General features: G+C 40.0%; 2 protein-coding genes across 2 annotated transcripts in view; both read right to left on the bottom strand.

Moving 5' to 3' along the window:
* Zc3h11a (zinc finger CCCH-type containing 11A) overlaps window positions 1–10,371 on the bottom strand; it is a 31,757-nt gene extending 21,386 nt beyond the window's left edge. The window contains exons 1-6 of the mRNA XM_013017318.1: window positions 10,289–10,371; window positions 7,397–7,532; window positions 2,537–2,740; window positions 2,308–2,424; window positions 1,755–1,835; window positions 707–817 (exon numbers count right to left, since the gene is read on the bottom strand). Of these exons, the coding sequence (XP_012872772.1) occupies window positions 707–817; window positions 1,755–1,835; window positions 2,308–2,424; window positions 2,537–2,740; window positions 7,397–7,532; window positions 10,289–10,342 (703 nt within the window). The 5' untranslated portion in view covers window positions 10,343–10,371. The remainder of the gene's footprint in view (window positions 1–706; window positions 818–1,754; window positions 1,836–2,307; window positions 2,425–2,536; window positions 2,741–7,396; window positions 7,533–10,288) is intronic.
* The window catches only part of Zbed6 (zinc finger, BED-type containing 6), a 22,226-nt gene continuing 9,678 nt past the window's right edge, over window positions 7,413–19,960 (bottom strand). The window contains exons 3-4 of the transcript XR_001175110.1: window positions 10,289–10,484; window positions 7,413–7,532 (exon numbers count right to left, since the gene is read on the bottom strand). The gene's annotated coding sequence lies outside the window, so the exon portion shown is untranslated. The remainder of the gene's footprint in view (window positions 7,533–10,288; window positions 10,485–19,960) is intronic.

The following is a 19,960-nucleotide window of genomic DNA, read 5'->3' as shown; positions in this document are numbered from 1 at the left end:
ACAATGAGGAGCCAATAAATTTGTTGAATTAATGATTATAAAGAATACATAAGGGGATGGGAAGGTGGCTCAGTGGTAGAGTGCTTGCCTTGCATGCCTGAGGCCCTGGGTTCGATTCCTCAGCACCACATAAACAAAAAGAAAAAAGCTGGAAGTAGCACTGTGGCTCAAGTGGTAGAGCGCTAGCCTTGAGCTGAAGAGCTGAGAGACAGCACCCAAGCCCAGAGTTCAGGCCCCACGACCGGACCCAAAAAAAAAAAAAAAAAAAGAATACATAAGTAACGGATGCTTGAATAAAATTTCAACTTTTTATTTACTTTTTGTCATTCGTAGAACTTGAACTCGGGGCCTGGGCACTGTAAGCTCTTTTTGCTCAAGACTAACTCTCTACCACTTTGAGCCACAGCGCCACTTTTGGTTTTATGGTGGTTAATTGCAGATAAGTCTTACATATTTTCCTGCCTGGGCTGGCTTTGAACCATGATCCTCAGATCTCAGCCTCCTGAGTAGCTAGAACTACAGGCATGAGCCACCAGCGCTGGCTCAACCTTTTAAACAGAAGCATTAAATGTACCCACTTTCCTTTTCATCCTTGTATCTGACCAACATATTAAAGCCTTCCTGCAAAGCCACCAAAAGTTAGAGACAAAAAAAATAACACAACCAATAACATGGAAGTAGGAATTAAGCCCTGCCCATCCCTCACCTTGTTTGCTTGACATAGTTACTGTCCTCACCACAGTCCGGACATTCTCTTTTTCAGGACCTGGAATGGGCTGAGGCTGGAGTAAAAGACTGGAAACTCCTGAAGAACCTTCTGAGTAAGAAAGTCAAAGAACAGCAAATAACTTACAGAAAAATGCTATCACAAGTCAAGGGATTTTGTTTCTAAAACCCAGTGTATATAAACTATTCTATGACTATAGTAGATCAGTTTTTCTTTATCCTCTTATCTAAAGTGAAGGGGTAATTGGCTAGGGAAGACTTAGACATAATGTGAAAATAAGCTGCAAAATTGTTTTGAGTAATTTAGGCACTCAACCCACTTTTATTTACCAATAAGGCTAACATTATTCGAAAGATAACCTTAGAAGTGTATTAGGCAATTCACCTGTTTCTAACATTTAATCTTGTGTAAAACAAAACTGCAAGGTTCCTATAGAATTAGCTTAATAAAGGTCTTACAGGCAGAGGCAATGGCTCAAGTGCTAGACTGCTAGTCTAGCAAGCATGGGGCCGAGCTGAAACCCAGTGTTGGTCTCCAGCAGAGTTCTTAAAACCAACGGACTCCACACACATTACATTCCCCCATAATTTTTAGGATTAAAAATATATATTAACCAGGTTTAGGGAAGCTCCAGAATAAAAACCTAGAAGAATCTTCATAATACAATTTTACTTTCATAATACAGTTCTTAGCTAGGAGGAGTGGTGCTACCTAGACTACCAGTATAGGTAACTGGGAGTTAGAGGCAGGAGTATCACAAGTTCCAGGCCAACCTCAACTGTCTTCGTACATGTTCAAACTGTCTATGTACATGTACAATGTTCAGTAGTTGTATTTCTCAAGATAAACAGATTCTTCATCATCTATGAATAACTGAAGAGTAAGGAGACTGAAACAGATCTGCAGGAAGTCTGTATTTCAGTTCCAACCAAGTCATAGAAATCTCTATTTTGGCCACTGCTTCCAGATGTGTCTTTGTTCTTCTCTGGTAACACACAACCATCTGTGCCAAAAAATGATGACTTACCACCTTGCTTCTTGGATTTTTCCTTCATTTTCTTTGATTTAATTTCCTCAAGAGTTTTTATTCCAAAATTCAAACATTCACCTGAGAAAACCAAATAAAAACCACCTGAGGAACTAGAGCCTTTGTACCTTTTTTTTTGGGGGGGTCCAGTCGTGGGGCCTGAACTCTGGGCCTGGACGGTGTCCCTCAGCTCTTCAGCTCAAGGCTAGCACTCTACCACTTGGGCCACAGCACCCCTTCCGGCTTTTTTTTTTTTTTTTTTGCTTATGTGGTGCTGAGGAATGGAATCCAGAGCCTCAGGCATGCAAGGCAAGCGCTCTACCACTGAGCCACCTTCCCAGCCCTAGAGCCTTTGTACTTTTTGCCTTTTACCTGCTCAAAGCAGGCATTCATATTTTGAGTGAATTCTTGAGAAAGCATATAAGTAAATATGTGTGTGAAGTATGAATAAAGTGAAAAGAAAATCAATGACTATGAATTACATTTCAAAGGTAGTTAAAACATTGTGGGCAAACTGTTATGTGTAAGACTTAGTAACAGCCTCTTTTCTTACCTTGTTTTAAATTTGCTCCAGGTTTCCGGGCAGAAGCCAGTCGTAATCCATTATGGACTTCAGGAGTTGGCTGCATGGGGGGTGTTTTGGTATCATCGCCCTCCTCAGAAAACTGATCTGTATGTCAACATTTAAGGAAAATAGGTAATTAAAAAGAGCTTTATTAGAGCTTTACTCAACATTTTCCCATTTACTAAGAGATCCTGTAAGAAGCAAGCTCCAACTTTACCATCATCATCTTCATCATCATCTGCAGCATTGATTACCACTGGTGGATGTGTAGGGCTTGGCACATTTTCAGAACTTTCTACTTTCATAACGCTCCTCAGCTGAGGAGAGGGGTTAGACTGCACAGACAGTTTGTTCTGCTGAACTGTGAGTTGACTGGCCTTCACTTCCTCTTCTGGTGACTCTGGCACAGTGGGCAACACAGCTGTACACACACAAATCCAGACATGAATTAAACGTAGAAAGCATAATTTTTCAATAAAAATCCATCTCTTAATGGTTGTTTGGTATATTGCCATTATAATCATTTGTGTCTTTTAATCTAATTTTCCTGTTTATATTCTAAATTCTAGGGAGGGAAAATGTGCTTTTAGATAACACAACTCGGAAGTGGCACTGTAGCTCAAGTGGTAGAGCGCTAGCCTTGAGCTGAAGAGCTGAGGGACAGTGCTCAGACACAGAGTTCAAGCCCCAAGACCGAGCAAAAAAAAAAAAAAAAAAAGTATCTTAGATAACAGAACTCTTCACTATACAAAACCACAATGGATCCTCAAAATACAGAATAAACAGAAGACTAGGTGTAGTATTTATTTGCAACTTCTAGACATTTAATTTAAATTTTGAATTCTAGGATTTCTACTCAAGCACAGGAACTTAAAGGATACATAACATTTACTTGAACCAAATCAGAAAACAGTGACATACTTTTCTTGTATATGTGCCTGTCCTAGGGGCTGAGCACTATCCTTGAGATTTTTCCTCAAGGCCAGCGCTCTCAAGGCCACAGCTCCATTTTCAGCTTTTTTGGTAGTTAATGGAGATAAAGAGTCTGTCCTGGCTTCCCAGCCAAGACTGGCTTCAAACAGCAATCCTCAGATCTCTGCCTCCTGAGTAGCTAGGATTATAGAAATGAAAACCACCAGATGTGGTTTTCTAATGACTCATTCCACTAAGAAATATTATTTATTTATTTTTGGTCCAGTCGTGGGGCCTGAACTCTGGGCCTGGGCACTGTCCCTCAGCTCTTCAGCTCAAGGTTAGTGCTCTACCACTTGAGCCACAGTGCCACTTCTGGTTGTTTTCTTTTTGCTTATGTGGTGCTGAGGAATCGAACCCAGGGCCTCATGCATGCAAGGCAAGCACTCTACCACTGAGCCACCTTCCCAGCCCCACTAAGAAATATTAAAAGAGACTTTGGAAACAAATATGTTCCTGTTAGAGTGTTAAGTTTTATTTTGGATGACAGCTTACAGTAACATTTGGAAATTTTTTGCGGAGAGTTAAGATAGTTATGGGCCATCTGTGGTTTCTCAACTATTCACAGCTGAGGTAGCACAAAGTGACCACAAAGCCGGGCTCTAGTGGCTCACACCTGTAATCCTAGCTACTCAGGAGGCTGAGATCTCAGGATTGCGGTTCTAAGCCAGCTCGGGCAGGAAAGTCTGTGAAACTCTTATCTCCAATAAACCACCAGAAAACCAGAAGTGGCGCTGTGGCTCAAGTGGTAGAGCACTAGCCTTGAGCTGAAGAGCTGAGGGACAGCACCCAGGCCCAGAGTTCAGGCCCATGACCGACAAAAAAAAAAAAAAAGAGAGAGAGAAAAGAATGTTTAAACTAACACTTTTGTCTATGTTTGTAATTCTAGCATACAAAGTTCAAGGCTGGCCTAGGCTAGGTGACATAGCAAAGCTTTATCTCAAAAACAAAAGGTGGGATGAAGAGAGAAGGGTAGGGGAAGAGAGGAGAGAGGGCAGGAGGAGGGAACTGCTCTCCTTGGTTTGCTTCCCAGAACACAGAATACTACCTAATAATGAGAAGGTGTAGATGATTTACACTTAATACCACAGAGAAGAATAAAAGACAACAGGGGAGACTATATGATTCTACTTATCAAGCTTAGAATAGTCACCATTTCTCTGTAAACAGGACAGTGACAGGCTTTGGGGACATGGATAGTGACCATAAAGGGGAAGATACAAATACTGAGCACTCTACTACTTGAGCCACAGCTCCATTTTGATGGTTAATTGGAAATACAGAGTCTCATGGACTTTCCTACCCCAGCCGATTTCTAACCAAGATCCTCAGATCTCAGCCTCCTGAGAAGCTGGGATTACAGATGTGAACCACTAGCACTTGGCCCCAATCCATTGATTAATTTTTTTTTTTTTTTTGGATAGGGCTTTCAACTCACAATGTTCCTGAGTCCACTTCCAGAGTGCTGTACTATGATCTTCGGATTTCAGTCTCCTGAGTAGCTAGCATTATAGGAGTGAGCCACAAGTGCCCAGCTTCAGGTTAGTCTTGAGATAGTCTAGTTTTATTTTTGCCCAGGCTGTCTTGGATCTTGATCCTCCCATTTATACTTCCCACTAACTGTGATTAACAGGTATGTTTACCACTACTCCAGGCTCTTCTTTGTGGGCATTGGGGCTTTCAAGCTTTTTACCCAGTCTGGCCTTGAAATGCCAATTGCTGCTTCCCAAGTGGCTAAGATTACATGCCTAAACCAATAGTGTGAGGCTCCTTTGAATTTTTAATAATTCAAAAGCACAGAGTCCAAATGTACACATTTGAGTCTCAGTATTTACAGTAATTTTGGGATACTACAATTAGTGCCACTGTTCCTAAAGGAAAATGCAGAGCCAGGTTCCAGTGGTCCCCTGCCGCCACCCCCTCCCCGCTTCTTTTTGGTGCTAGTCATGGGGCTTGAACTAAAGGCCTAGGCACTGTCCCTGAACTTTCTGCTCAAGGCTAGAGCCTCTACCATTTGGGACACAGCTCTACTTTCAGCTTTTTGATGGTTAATTGGAGATAAAAGTCTCATGGACTTTCCTGCCTGGACTGGCCTTGAACTGTGATCCTCAGCCTCCTAAGTAGCTAGGATTACAGGAGTAAGCTGCTGGTGCCAGTGTCCAACTTCTTCCTTTTTAATGTGCAACACCTTGTTATTGGTTCCATAATATGAAACTCACAAGCAGCAGGACTCCAACTTATGCTAAAGCTTACCTAATATTTGTATTTTCTCTATAAAGCATACCACAGCTTCCTTCTAATTAAAAACACCATATAACCATAACTCAGCACTATGTTCTGGTACTATCTTAAATAACAAAATCAATAAAAAGCTCCCAACTGCAAAACAAATCATAGCACTTAGTAGTTTGGGGAAAAAAGAGGGTGACACTTGATTATGAGAGCTTAAACAGGAAGGCAGAATTGCTACCTTGTTTATCTAAAATGAAAACACAGATATCAGAAATTCAATCTTTTTGCTGCTTTGAACATGTCTTTGAATGACCACAAAAATAGACTGGATTGGAGTAGCTATTATGACCCAGGAGATACAAACTACATAGTCAGTCTCTTCTTTCTTTTCTGATCTCCTTCTTAATTCAGTCCAAAGTCATTAGGTGGACTTGAGGGCATCAAACATTTATCTGAGGGAAGAAAAACAAGGAAGCCTATAGCAAGATGCTGGATTAGAGTTAGATAAGATGATGTTGGAATTTACTTTGTGCTTGCTTAATTCACATTGTGCTTGATTATGCAAGTGTTCTACCACTTGAATCATATCTGCAGCCCTTTTATTTTTGTGATAGGATCTCTCTAACCTTAGCTAAATTTGCCAAGGCTGGCCACGAGATTCTGATTCTCCTGCTTCTGCCTTCCCAGTAGCTAGGATTATAGGAATGTACCACCATGCCCAGCTTGGCAAAAAAAAAAAATCTTAACCAGGTAAGCAAGGTTAAAAGAACAAAACTAGGAAGACTAAAATTGTATGCTGATGGTATTCACTGGAGAATATCACTTTTGTGATATTCCTGCGAAAGATACACATTCTCAACTTATGAGAATCAAATAGACCTAAAGTTTAAAACATTTTACAAAACAGCTGCCTTATAACTACCACAAATGTCAAGTCCACTTGAACCTGGGCTTGTTTCTTCACATAATAAAAAGTATCACTGAGGGCTGGGAAGGTGGCTCAGTGGTAGAGCGCTTGCCTTGCATGCCTGAGGCCCTGGGTTCAATTTCTCAGCACCACATAAGCAAAAAAAAAAAAGAAAAAAGCCAGAAGTGGCACTGTGGCTCAAGTGGTAGAGCGCTAGCCTTGAGCTGAAGAGCTGGGGGACAGTGCCCAGGCCCAGAGTTCAGGCCCCACGACCGGACCCCCCCCCAAAAAAAAAAGTATCACTGAAACTGTTGGCAATATTTGCATGGAATCTGAAGATTAGTTAAACCACTGTCAGTTTTCTAATTTTGGTGGTTGCATTATCACTATGTAGAAAAATCTCTTTCTTGAGAGGGGGTAAGGGAGAGTGATAGTTTAAAACTTCAAAGCTTAAAGTGATGAGTTTAAAGGTAGACACTGGTGGCTCATGCCTGCAATCCTAGCTACTCAGGAGGCTGAGATCTGAGAATGCATTCAAAGCCAGCCCCGGCAGGAAAGTCCCTGAGACGCTTATGGCCAATTAACCACCAGAAAACCAGAGGTAGCTCAAGCTACTTCAAGAGCATTAGCCTTGAGCAAAAGAGCTCAGGGACATCATCTAATACTCCTGAGTTCAAGCCCCATGACAAAAAGAGTTTATATTGGAATGCATTGTATGCACATATGGAAATGCCACAATGAAACTATTCCTTATACAAATAACATATGCATAGTGAAAAATAACATAATAAAAAAGAGTGTGTTTCTTGTTGCAAATACTCAAGTTAGATGCAATGGTCTATGCCCTTTAATCTCAGTGTTTAGGAAACTGACAGAGGAAGAAGATAAGTTTGAGGCCAGCCTGAGCTACAAGGACCATGTCTCAAAAACAAAAACAAATAACAATAACCATACACACATACACACCCAAAAGCAAGCTTACATCAATCTCCATGTGGCGAAACCTGCACACCTGTCGAAAACAGCGCCCTTCTTGCCATAATGTGCAAACAGTTTCATTTCCTAATGCAGCTTCACAGTGACGGAAAGGGCAGCTGTCACCCTGTTAAAGAAAACAGAAAACAACTGTAGCACTAAAATATATCCAAGGTAAAATGTTCACAAGAGTTTCCTAGAATCTAGATAAACCTAAATTATCAAGGAAAAGTGAGATGCAATGACAAGGAAAATCTGGACCAACGAAATTTTACAATATCGTATAACCTACTTCTTGACAATATGCTTCACCTGTGACACAGCTGAAAGGTTTAAAAAAGACAAAGATTGTCAGGTAGACACTCTATCTTACTGGTCATCTTCAAAACTGCTTCAGACAAAGATTCCACTATTTAAAAGCCTAGTTACTTTTAAAATATGCATACTGGGCTGGGAAGGTGGCTCAGTGGTAGAGCGCTTGCCTTGCATGCATGAGGCCCTGGGTTCGATTCCTCAGCACCACATAAGAAAAAAGAAAAAAGCCAGAAGTGGCGCTGTGGCTTAAGTGGTAGAGTGCTGGCCTTGAGCTGAAGAGCTGAGGGACAGCGCCCAGGCCCAGAGTTCAGGCCCCACTACTGGACCCAAATAAATAAATAAATAAAAGATGCATACTTTCAAAACTTTTACCAAAATGCACAACTGTTGAAGCATTCACCTCTCTATGAAAGTATGTACTAGTGTCATCTTCTTTATACAGTTGTATATGGATATTTTTTATGATTTTTCATTTGCAAGTATCAAGGTTTCAAAGGTTTAGTAAAAAATATTCTGCAGATTACATTCCCAAGAATATAATGTTTACACAAATGTATATTCCATGTTTTAAAGCTCAATCATATTTTACTTTACATACACACTTCAGTTAACATACAACACTCCAAATTGGTATTTTTGATCTCTCAAAGTAAAAAAAAAAAAAAAAAAATAGATTTTTCGGTTTGAAATGGTTTTGTCAGGGCTAGGAAGGTGGCTCAGTGGTAGAGCGCTTGCCTTGCATGCATGAGGCCCTGGGTTCGACTCTGCAGCACTACATAAGCAGAAAAAAAAAAGCCAGAAGTGGCGCTGTGGCTCAAGTGGTATAGCACTAGCCTTGAGCTCAAGAGCTGAGGGACAGGGCCCAGGCCCAGAATTCAGGCCCACGACCGCCCCTCCCCCCCAAAAGAAATGGTTGTGTCATAATCATCTCATATTTGGTTTTCATTTATTTATTTTTTTGGTGGGTTATGGGGCCTGAACTCTGGGCCTGAGTGTTGTCCCTTAGTTCTTCAACTCAAGGCTAGCGCTCTAACACTTGAGCCATACCACCTTCTTCTGGCTTTTTCTGCTTATGTGGTGCTGAGGAATCAAACCCAGGGCCTCATGCATGCAAGGCAAGCACTCTACCACTGAACCACCTTTCCAGCCCTAGCTTTTTTAATTTTTGGCAATAAAAGAAATTGGGGTATCTTTGGAACTGTTAAATATGGTTTAATCCTTCTCTTTCTAGACTCTCAATAGATGGGATAACTAAGCTATCCTAAAAACTAAAGAAGTGGGCATTTTAATTGCTTATTTTTATTTATTTTTTGTTGGTCATGGGGCTTGCTCTGGACTCCTCAGCTCAGAGAGAGCACTCTACCACTTGAGCCACAGTGCCACTTCCAGTTTTCTGGTGGTTTATTGGAGTTAAGAGTTTCATGGACTTTCTTGCTTGGGCTGGCTTTGAACTGCAATCCTCAGATCTGAGCCTCCTGAGTAGCCATGATTATAGGCATGAGCCACCAGCGCCTAGCTTAGTTACTTTTTAACCAACACTGCTCTTGATAGTTTTACAAACCAAAAGCGTTATAACTACCATTTCCTTTCAGTTAGATGAGTGATCAGATAGATGACTGATCAGAAATTTTTGTTGCATTTCAAAATCTAAATAAACTAGACTTTATCCTTTTAAAAAAACCTGTAAGATCTTAATTGTGCTCTCTGCCACTAAGCTACTCTCTCAAACACAAAGTCATCAATTTTATCTATTTATATTGAATTATTGTGCCAGTAACTAGGGCTTGAACTCAGGAATTAGGTGCTGTCCCTTAGCTTTTCTGGTCTAGGCTGGAGCAATACCACATGAGCCACAGCTCCACTTCTGACTTTTTGCTGGTTAACTGGAGCTTACCTGCTCCGGTTTGGCTTTAAATTTGAACCTCAGATATCAGCCTCTTGAGTAGCTAGGATTACAAGTGTGAGCCACTGGTGCCCATATAGATAATTTAAGAAAGTTAGACATTATTACATCAAGATAATTTAAGAAAGTTATTGTTACTCATGCTTATAATCATAGTCTTAAGGCAGAAACCAGAAGATTAAAAGTTAGGCATAATGATAAAACCTGTCATCCCACCTATGGGAAAAGCATAGAGAATGGTGGTTCAGCCCAGATCAGACATAAATAGGCAAGCTTATTAAAAAACAAACAAAAGTAAAAGTAGGGCTGGTGGGTATGGCTCAAGCAGTAAAATACCTACATGGCAGGTATAAAGTCCTAAGTTCAAATCCCAACACCAGTCCCCTCCTCCCCCCAGTTACCTTAACATACAAATACATAGAATCAGAAACAAAGTAACAGGGCCTAGGGATGTAGTTGAGTAGTACAATGCTTGCCTAGCAAGGTGAAGACAGAAAGGAAGGAAAGAAAGGAGACAGGCAGGCAGGTAGGTAGATATACTAAACAGTTTAAGATGACTTGATCAGAAATACAGGACATTCTGACAAAGTAAAAAAGTCACAAAAGCATACTTTTAGAAAGGTAGAAACTACAGAAGGAATTCATTTAGTGATACCAAGTCTTACTTTGGTACATGTTGAATAGAAAAAAAAATAGCAGTCTTCTCCTTGGTTAGGCATGATGGGAACAATCTTGACCAGAAGTGGCTTTTTGAAATAAGCCACTGCTTCCAAATGGTAAGGACCAGCTCAAAGTCCTCTTGAAATGGGTTTAATCTTCCAAATGACAACTCAATCACAGAATTCGTCTTTAAACATAACCCTAAAATAAGGAGACAGCAAATTAAAATATTTTAAACATACTGTTCCAATTTCATCCTCTAAATCACTCTGAGATCACAGTTGAAAAATACATATTAGCATGCATATGTCTATACAAAGACTCATGAACAAGCTGAATCTGAACAGTGTACAGTGCCACTGATAATGTAAAATTCTGTGAAGGATAGCCAGGCTCTTTTTTCTTCTGTATTCTCTGTGGTTTTTACACTGCCTCAGCATACAATCTAAAGAGCATTGCTAACTAAATATGATCTACAATTTATTTTAGTGGAACCTGGATTACTTTATATTTTATATTATTTTCAACTCAATGAAAAAATTCAAATACATTTGTTACGTCAAAAGAACTCAAAATTATAATTGGTGGGAAAACCTTATTCAGCTAGAATAAAATTGGTAAAATACTATCTATGGAGCATCAATTATATACAAAGAAAAAAGGAAGTCTTCAGGGCTATTCCTGAAAAACAGTAATAACCAACATTCGAATAGCCTGAACACTGCACTAAAATGTCCAAGAAAGCCCTAAAAAAGCAAAATAACTAATAAAAACGTATTAGTATAGGGATGGGTGACTTGGTTTTATAAACAGTGATCTACCACAAAAATCAATTCAACCAAATCCAATCTTATCTTCTATTACTAACTTCTAATCTAAGAATAGTATGCCTTGAAATTAACATCCTAAGTAGGAGTAGGAATCTGCAACTAACCTTGCACCAAAATCTTTAAAATTTATGTCTTTTGATCCAATCATCCCATTTTATAATTTATCCTAAGGTAAAATATTCAACAAATATTCAAGACAATAATGCATAAACTCATCACTATCTTATTTTTAATAAGAACACCCAGAAACCTCAATGTTCAAAAACAGGAGTATTTTTAAAATAGCGCTTCTCATGTAACAGTATGACCCATAACAGAGTTCAGTATCCTAAAATGAAAGCTGCTGTTAAGAACAAGCACCTGAAAAATCAAGATGTATCTTTGGAACAGGGTTCTGAGTAGAGGCTAACAGAATTTTGAGGTGCTTGACAGAACAAGGCCTAGAATAAACTACTGCTAAAAATAATTAAAGGTGCTTCTGAAAGAGTCTCAGTTGCAAATGAGGAATGGTACTGCAAACTTGAGGAAAGAAGATTCTTGTTATAAAGTGGTACAACTGTATGGTGTTGGGTGGAAGGTAGAAATTGCAAGCAAAGAATATTGTTGTTGGTTGTGGGACTTGAACCAAGGCTTGGGCACTGTCCCAGAGCTTTTTGCTCAAGGCTAGAGCTCTACTATTTTTGAGTCACAGCACCACTTCCAGTTTTCTGGATGGTTAATTGGAGTTAAGAGTCTCAATGACTTTCCTGCATAGGCTAGCTTTGAACCAGCACCTAGCTAAACATGGATATGTTTACCTAAAGAATTTTTTTTTGGGGGGTCCGGTCATGGGCCTTAACTCTGGGCCTGGGCGCTGTCCCTCAGCTTTTCAGCTCAAGGCTAGTGCTCTACCACTTGAGCCACAGCGCCACTTCCGGCTTTTTTTTTATGTGGTGCTGAGGAATGGAACCCAGGGCCTCATGCATGCAAGGCAAGCGCTCTACCACTGAGCCACCTTCCCAGCAACTACCTAAGGAATTTTTAAAGCAATTGTGTAAGAAACAGCCTGGTTTCTCCTTGCTACTTACAGCTACTTACAAAATACAAGAAGAGATAAACGAAGATACTTTGAAAGTCTTCAGCCTACTCATACTCCAAAAAGAAAAGAATTGTAGAGAATACCAACAAAATGGCTAGACAGCAGATGCTGAGATAAGGTGTGTGGCTTATTGATCCAACCAACTACCTCAACAGAGATGCTGTCAGCTTAGTCTGAAAGGGACACGTACAGAAGGACAAGACACAAGGGAGAAGATAGCCACGTATCTGGAGTGACGCATTTACAAGGAATGCCACGGACTACCAGCAAATAACCACAAGCTAAGAGAAAAAATAAAGGATCACTCCCTTCCATACTTCAGAAGCAGCAGGGCCCTACTAACCCCTTTCAGACATCCAGCGTCCATAACTGTGGGATTATGATAAATTTCTGTTGTTCTAAGATACTGTTTTGTTTGATGAAAGCCTTAGTCGATAGAATATGGATTATAAAAAGGAATTTAACAATCTCTTATAAAAAAGTAAGCAATGCTGGGTACCAGTGGCTCATGCCTGGGAGGCTGAGACCTTAGGATCACGTTTCAAAGCCAGCTCATACAGGAAATCCCATGAGACTCATCTCAAATTGTCAAAAAAAAAAAAAAAAAGCCCAAAGGGGAGCTGTGTTTCAAGTTGCAGAGCTCTAGCCTTGAACACAATAGCTCAAGGACAGTGCCCAGGCTGAGTTCAAGCTTCAGGACCAGGACCAGCACATACACATAAAAAAGTAATTTTAAAATATAGCCAGGTGCTGGTGGCTCCCAGCTGTAATCTCAGCTATTCAGGAGGCTGAGATCTAAGGATCGTTATTCAAAGCCAGCTCAGGCAGGTTAAGTCCATGGACTCTTATCTCCAATAAACTTACTGAGAAAAAGCTAGAAGTGGCACTGTGGCTCAATTGGTAGAGTGCTAGCCCTGAGCACAAAAAGGCTCAGGTACAGCACCCAGGCCCCAGAGTTCAAGCCCCAGAAGAAGCAAAAAATAAAAATAAATAAAAAGCTCCCTCAAATGGAACCAAATCTCTAAAGGATATTCAAATAATAATGACAAGTAAAATAAGGAAAGTATAAATTTTTTTTTTTTTTGGGGTCTGGTCGTGGGGCCTGAACTCTGGGGTCTGGGCGCTGTCCCTCAGCTCTTCAGCTCAAGGTTAGCGCTCTACCACTTGAACCACAGCGCCACTTCGGGCTTTTTTTCTTTTTGCTTATGTGGTGCTGAGGAATCGAACCCAGGGCCTCATGGCATGCAAGGCAAGCACTCTACCACTGAGCCACCTTCCCAGCCCTGAAAAGTATAAATTTTAATAGGAAAGTATTTTAAAGATGGAAAAAAGTTTTGAGATCAATCCCACTGTTGAGACAAATATCCCGAAGAATGTATACTCATGTAATTTACTAGCTTTAGGAAGTCATCCTACAAACGGATTAAACAATAAAACAGGTATGAGATAGCAACTAAATAACATGAATTCTAATTCTCTGCAGGACTCTGCACAATTCCCTGGAGTTTTAGGCAGAGGAAATGATTTTATTCTGAGTGGATCAGTGCTTCAACAGGAAACATCCTTTATACATTGGGCTCCTAGAATTATAAACAGAAGATAAAAACCTATAAAACCTAGAAACTTAACTAAAAACTACCCCAGAGCTGGTGGCTCAACCTGTAATCCTGGCTAGTGAACAGAGTTTCAGTTTGAGGCCAGTCTGCACAGAAAAAATTTACAAGACTCCCATTTCTATAGTGGGAAGCTGGACCTGGCAGCAAGCAACTGTAAGCTCAGTGATGATGTGAAGCCTGAAGTAGGCAGATCAAGGCTCAGAGCCATTCCACAGAGGAAACAAGATTCTGTCCTAAAAATAGCTAATTAACACAAGGCTGGAGGTATGCATCAGCAGTAGCGTACCAACCTTCCCTGTGTAATACTGAGTTCAAACCCTCTCACCCCCTCCCAACAAACCCTCAAACAAACATGTCCCAAGCAAAAATCCAACATCAGATGTGTGCCAGTAATTTTTTTCTTTCTTCTTTGTTTGTACACCAATTTCCAGGCTTGAAGTCAGTACTTAAGCCTCACTCAGCTTGCTTGGCTTTTTGCTAATTAGAGATGAAATATCAAGACTTTTTCTGCGTAGGCTGGCTTTAAATCACTCCGATTCTCTGATCTCAGTCCCCTAAAGAGTTAGATTACAGGAGTGAGCTACTTACCAGTGACCTACCTACAACTTAAGTCTTTTTTTTTTGAGTCCGGTCGTGGGGCCTGAACTCTGGGCCTGGGCCCTGTCCCTCAGCTCTTCAGCTCAAGGCTAGCACTCTACCACTTGAACCACAGCGCCACTTCTGGCTTTTTTTTTTCTGCTTATGTGGTGCTGAGGAATGGAACCCAGGGCCTCATGCATGCAAGGCAAGCACTCTAGCACTGAGCCACCTTCCCAGCCCACAACTTAAGTCTTAAAAGGAAAAAAAAAATGTCTTCAGGCTGCCAAGTAAAACCTTAGATTACTTTATAAATGGAATTAGCTTCTTCAGAGCCAGGTGCTGGTGGCTCACACCTGTAATCCTAGCTACTCAGGAGGCTGAGATCTGAAAATTACAATTTGAAGCCAGCCTCGGCAGGGAAGTCTGTGACTCTCATCTACAATAAACTACTCAGAAAAAGCTACAAGTGGCACTGTGGCTCTGTGGATGAGCACTAGCCTTGAGTAAACAGCAACTCAGGAAAAGTGCACCCAGGCCCTCAGTTCAAGCCCCAGGACAGGCACCCAAAAAATAAAAAAATAGCTTACTCAAAATAGGAAGCCAAGACAAGCAGCTGGTCTTCTCTTAAAAACAAGACATTTTCCAAAGATAGAGAATTGAGACATATGAAATCACCACTATGAAAAGAATGGAAAGAAGAAAAACATTACAAAATAAGAAAATGGGTTGGATGTGGTGGTACTTGCCTATCACCCCAGCTATTTGGGATATAAGAGTTCAGAAATATTACTACAGTTTGCAGCCAGCCCAGGAAAAAAAGTCAATGAGATCTCTTTCCAACCAAAAAAACAGGTATTGTGGTAATCTGCAGGCCCCACTATGAGGGATTGTGGGCTGGCCCCAAGCAAAAACAGAAGACCCTCTTTGAAAAATAAAGCAAAAAGGGCTTGGAGTATAGCATAAGTGATAGAGTACCTGTCTATGAAGCATGAAGTCAGTCAAACCCAGTAATATAAAGCTAGGTGCTGATGACTCACACCTTTAATCCTGGCTATTCAGGAGGGTGAGAGCTGAGGACGGGGGTTCAAAGCTAGCCAAGGCAGAAGAGTCTGTGAGACTATCACCAATTAATCAATAAAAAGTCCCAGAGAGAAGGGAGAGTTCAAGGGGGAAGGGAATGGAGGAAGATAGATAGAAATATATAGCAGAGTAACAATGAAAAATAAAAACTGGATTGTAAGAGATCACTGACAGCACACCTCTCAGAATTTGAAGTGTAAAAAGATGCACTGATATCCAAGAAAAGGCATATGCATGGAAGTAATACCAGGAAATTCAAATTTCCCAATTTCTGGACAATAGAAATTCTAAAAAGTAGCAATGGAATTGGTAAAGATAAAGAAAACAATACCAGAAAATTTCTCTAAGCTGGATAGACTTGGGTCTTCAAATGTCAGACAGAACTTGTCTCTAAAGACATTTCTACTACACCTAGGTATTTGGCAGTACTGGTGTTTGCAAGGCAGGAGCTCCATGACTTGAGCCCAGACCTTTTTTCTTTTTCTTTTTGGTACAGAGGCTCAATATTTATGCCCAAGCAACCCTACACTGTAACCTTCCTATTTACATTCCCCATGTAGGCTGCAATATAGGCATATATAAGCCACCACACCAAGCTTTTCATTGATGAGGAGTCTTACAAATTTTTGCCTGGACTAGCCTTTGAGCAATAATCCTCCAACACTGCCTTCTGAGAAACTAGGTTGGGGGGTGGGGGGAATGTAATACCAATGGCAAATATTTCCAGGAAAAAGCAGACTGATGAAAGAAAAATCAAGACTTCACCTTATTAGACTTCTCATCTGAAACTACCAAAAGACAAAAAGGCCAGTGCCAGGCATCCAGAATTGAAGGAAGATTATAACCTAGTTTTAACCTTTCAATTTAGGCCCTGGAAGATGTTCTTAGACAAGACTCAAAAAATGTACCATTAGCTGGGTGCTAGTAGCTTATACTTCTAATCATAGCTACTGTGATCTGAGGATCACAGCTCAAAGCCAGCCCAAGAAGGAAAGTCTGTGAGACTCTTTATCTCCAATTAACCACCAGAATCCAGAAGTAAAAGTATGGTTCAACTGGTACGGCATCAACCTTGAATGAAATAGCAAAGGAAAACATCCAAAGCTCAGTTCAAGCCCCAGTAATGGTACCAAAAGGAAAAAACACACACACACACAAAAACCTGTAGCTTCTATGTAATCCTTATTTTTTGGAGAAAAATTTGGGATTTTGGGAGAAAAAAAGATCATCCAAGCAAGTATTTTAACTTGTGGAAAAGAATTTAGAAAACTCAGTAAAAATAGATAAAAACAAAACAAACTATGTCACTGATACTATGATGCTTTTCCAATAATTTGTAAACAACTGCTTCAGACAATTATGACAAAATCCTATAAGCACTGGTAGTTCACACCTATAATCCCAGGTGACTTAAAAGGCTGAGATCTGAAGATCTACATTAGCAGCCAGTCACAGCAGGAAAAGTGGTTATCTTTAATCACCAGAAAAGTAGAAGTAGAGCTGTGGCTCAAAATGGTAGAGCACTAGTCTCCAGCTCAGAACATGAGCCAGCACCCACACAACCAACCAAAACAAGAAAAGAAAAGAAGAACATAGAGGTGTGGCTCAAATGTTAAGTGTCCACTCAGAGTGGAAAAGCTGAGAGAGAATGAGGCCCTGAGTTTAAGCACTAGTACTAGCACACACAAAAAAGGGTAAATTAAGGATTCATACAAGAGTAAATCCTGATGCATCATGAAATAGAACATTAAATGCATGTAGTAAAATCACATATACCAGAAAAGAGAAATTGCAAATTCTCTTGGTTTCCTCTAACAAATCTGAATAAAGTTTGACCTACAGAGCACATTCTCAGGTCCTAAGACAAAATCAGCAAAAACAATATCTAGAATTTTTTCACATATTAAAAAATTAGTCAAAACATATCAAAATATTCCTTGAGTTAAAGATGAAAAATCATGAGATTAAAAAAAAAATGCTTAAAATGCATTTGTTTGAGTTCCTCTAAGTCCAGGGAACTAGGTACTTTGTCACTCTTCAGACACAGCGTTGGCAAAACAGAAACCATTATTGGGAGATATAGGAGGGGAGGAGAGAGGAGAGGGAAGAGAGGAAATGAAGCCAAGGCACAGTGCTAGGACCCACACAAATGGATATAGCCACCAGGATATAGAACAGGTTCTACTAAGGTTCTGCAGGTAATCTTGTGAGTTCCCAGCTCCATCCTGGGAATCCACAACTTCTCTCACTGCTCCAGAGTAAATATGGTATAAGTTTTATGCACTGATTTCATCCAAATCTAAAACTAAGACTGAACTCTTTGAATTTAAAGAGCATATATTTTGTGCTGAAGTACTAAAGAACAATACATTTTGAGAGCTTATGAATTTCTGTATCTTATAGTATAGAAAATCATGTGTTTTAATCTCAGAAAGAATCTTTATTGCACATATATGCCACCATTTAAGAATCTATTATTGCCAGGTATAGTGGAGCATGACTGTGATCTTAGTACTGAGGAGGTGGAAGCAGGAGGATCTTTAGTTCAAGGCCAGCCAGGATTACACAGAAACCCTAACTCAACAACCCCGCCCCCATAAAACTGCCCAAAGAACAGGGATATTTCCAAGACAAAGTAACAAAGTAGGTAGGATGTCTAAAAAGAAATAAGGTAAAATGCAACATCCACTCCAAGTAAAATACAAACACAAAACCCCTTGGTGAATTTCAAAGAACTTAAACCACCAGCATATAACAAATATGGCTCAAGTGGTAGAGCGCTAGCCTTGAGCTGAAGAGCTGAGGGACAGCGCCCAGGCCCAGAGTTCAGGCCCCATGACTGGACCCAAAAAACAAACAAACAAAAAAACAATGTAACAAAGGAACACTGTTTTATTATCTATCATTCCACTCCTATCCTCAAGGTTTCCTACGCATTTGCAGTAAGGGGGGGAAAAGCATAAATAACAGAAAAAATAATAACATATTTGCCAAATGCAAATCTAAGAACCAACTAAAAAGTACTTTAAGGCAGAAATACAAAAAAGCAGTAAGCTCTACATCACTTGGGTAGTGATGCAGAATCCATTCACAATAAAACTACAGAATATGAAGAAGAAAATGAAGTATGCAAGAGCCACATTAAAAACAAAACTGAAAAACTATGAAACCACAAAGTCACAGAAGACCTGAAATTTGGATAGATGGAGTATAATTAACGAAGCTACTTCTTTTCAACCAATAGTGTACAAAATGAATGCAATTCAAGTCAAAATCCCAATGAATTCCTTAATGGAATTTGATATTATAAAATGTTCTAGAAAAATAAATGTTTGAGAAAAATGTACTTTTGAAAATAGAAGAATTTATCATGTATTTGATGGGACATAAAAATTGTGCTAAATGAAACTGGCTGGAAAAACAAGATAAAGATATTGATTTATCTTATTTAAATAATGTAAGATTAGACTGGAAAGCGAAATAAAAATATATGTAATAGTATAAAAAATAGAGGAGTTGGGGCTCAGAAGGTGGCTCAGTGGTAGAGCACTTGCCTTGCATGCATGAGGCCCTGGGTTCGATTCCTCAGCACCACATAAGCAAAAGGAAAAAAGCCACAAGTGGCGCTGTGGCTCAAGTGGTAGAGCGCTAGCCTTGAGCTGAAGCGCTGAGGGACAGCGCCTAGGCCCAGAGTTCAGGTCCCATGACCGGACCCCCCCCCCAAAAAAAATAGAGGAGTTTTGCTCTACCTGACTATAAATATTGTTTAAATGTTTGCAAATGAATAAGCACATAGATCAACAACTCAAGTGAGTTGATGTTACTTATGAAAGTGAGATTTAGGTCATTCCGAGGTAATTTTAATTTTAAACTTAAATAGTCATACTTGGCTAGTGACTACTACATTGCTCCGTACAGTTATAAATTAAACATTGCATGTATAGTGGTGAAGATTCTTGAAATCAAAGGCTAGAAAGGAATGTGAATGGTAGCAGAATAAAAGCTTAGCCTACGAAGAAAAAAAAAAAGAAAGTGACATTTAAAATTAACCAACAGGGGCGGGAAGGTGGCTCAGTGGTATAGAGCCCCCCCCCCAAAAAAAATAAAAATTAAATTAACCAACAAAAATGGCCAGCATATGAAAAAAAAAATCTTTTACTATGTAAAGGTTCTGGGGGAATATGAAATCATAAATATGCTTGCACAAGGACAAGCCTTATATGACATCTCCTGTGCTTGCATGATGATGGTGATGTCAGATCAATCATAATGCTTAGCATTTTCAATGAAAAACACATATACTGGAGGGGAGAGTGAATCATGGTATTTTTCATAAATTCAGAGTAAAAATGTCCTTTCCTATGACATTGGTTAAAAACCCTAACAACAAAAGTGATTTAAAAAAAGAAAAAGGGTGGCCGGGTGCTGGAGGCGCCATTGGAGCCGGCTTGGCTTGTGAGCCCCGGTGAGCAGCCGGAGCTCGGGCCACAGTTT

The sequence above is a fragment of the Dipodomys ordii genome, unplaced genomic scaffold (assembly GCF_000151885.1).
Source record: "Dipodomys ordii isolate 6190 unplaced genomic scaffold, Dord_2.0 Scaffold35, whole genome shotgun sequence".
Taxonomy (NCBI): Eukaryota; Metazoa; Chordata; class Mammalia; order Rodentia; family Heteromyidae; genus Dipodomys; species Dipodomys ordii.
This window is presented reverse-complemented; position numbering and strand designations above follow the sequence as displayed.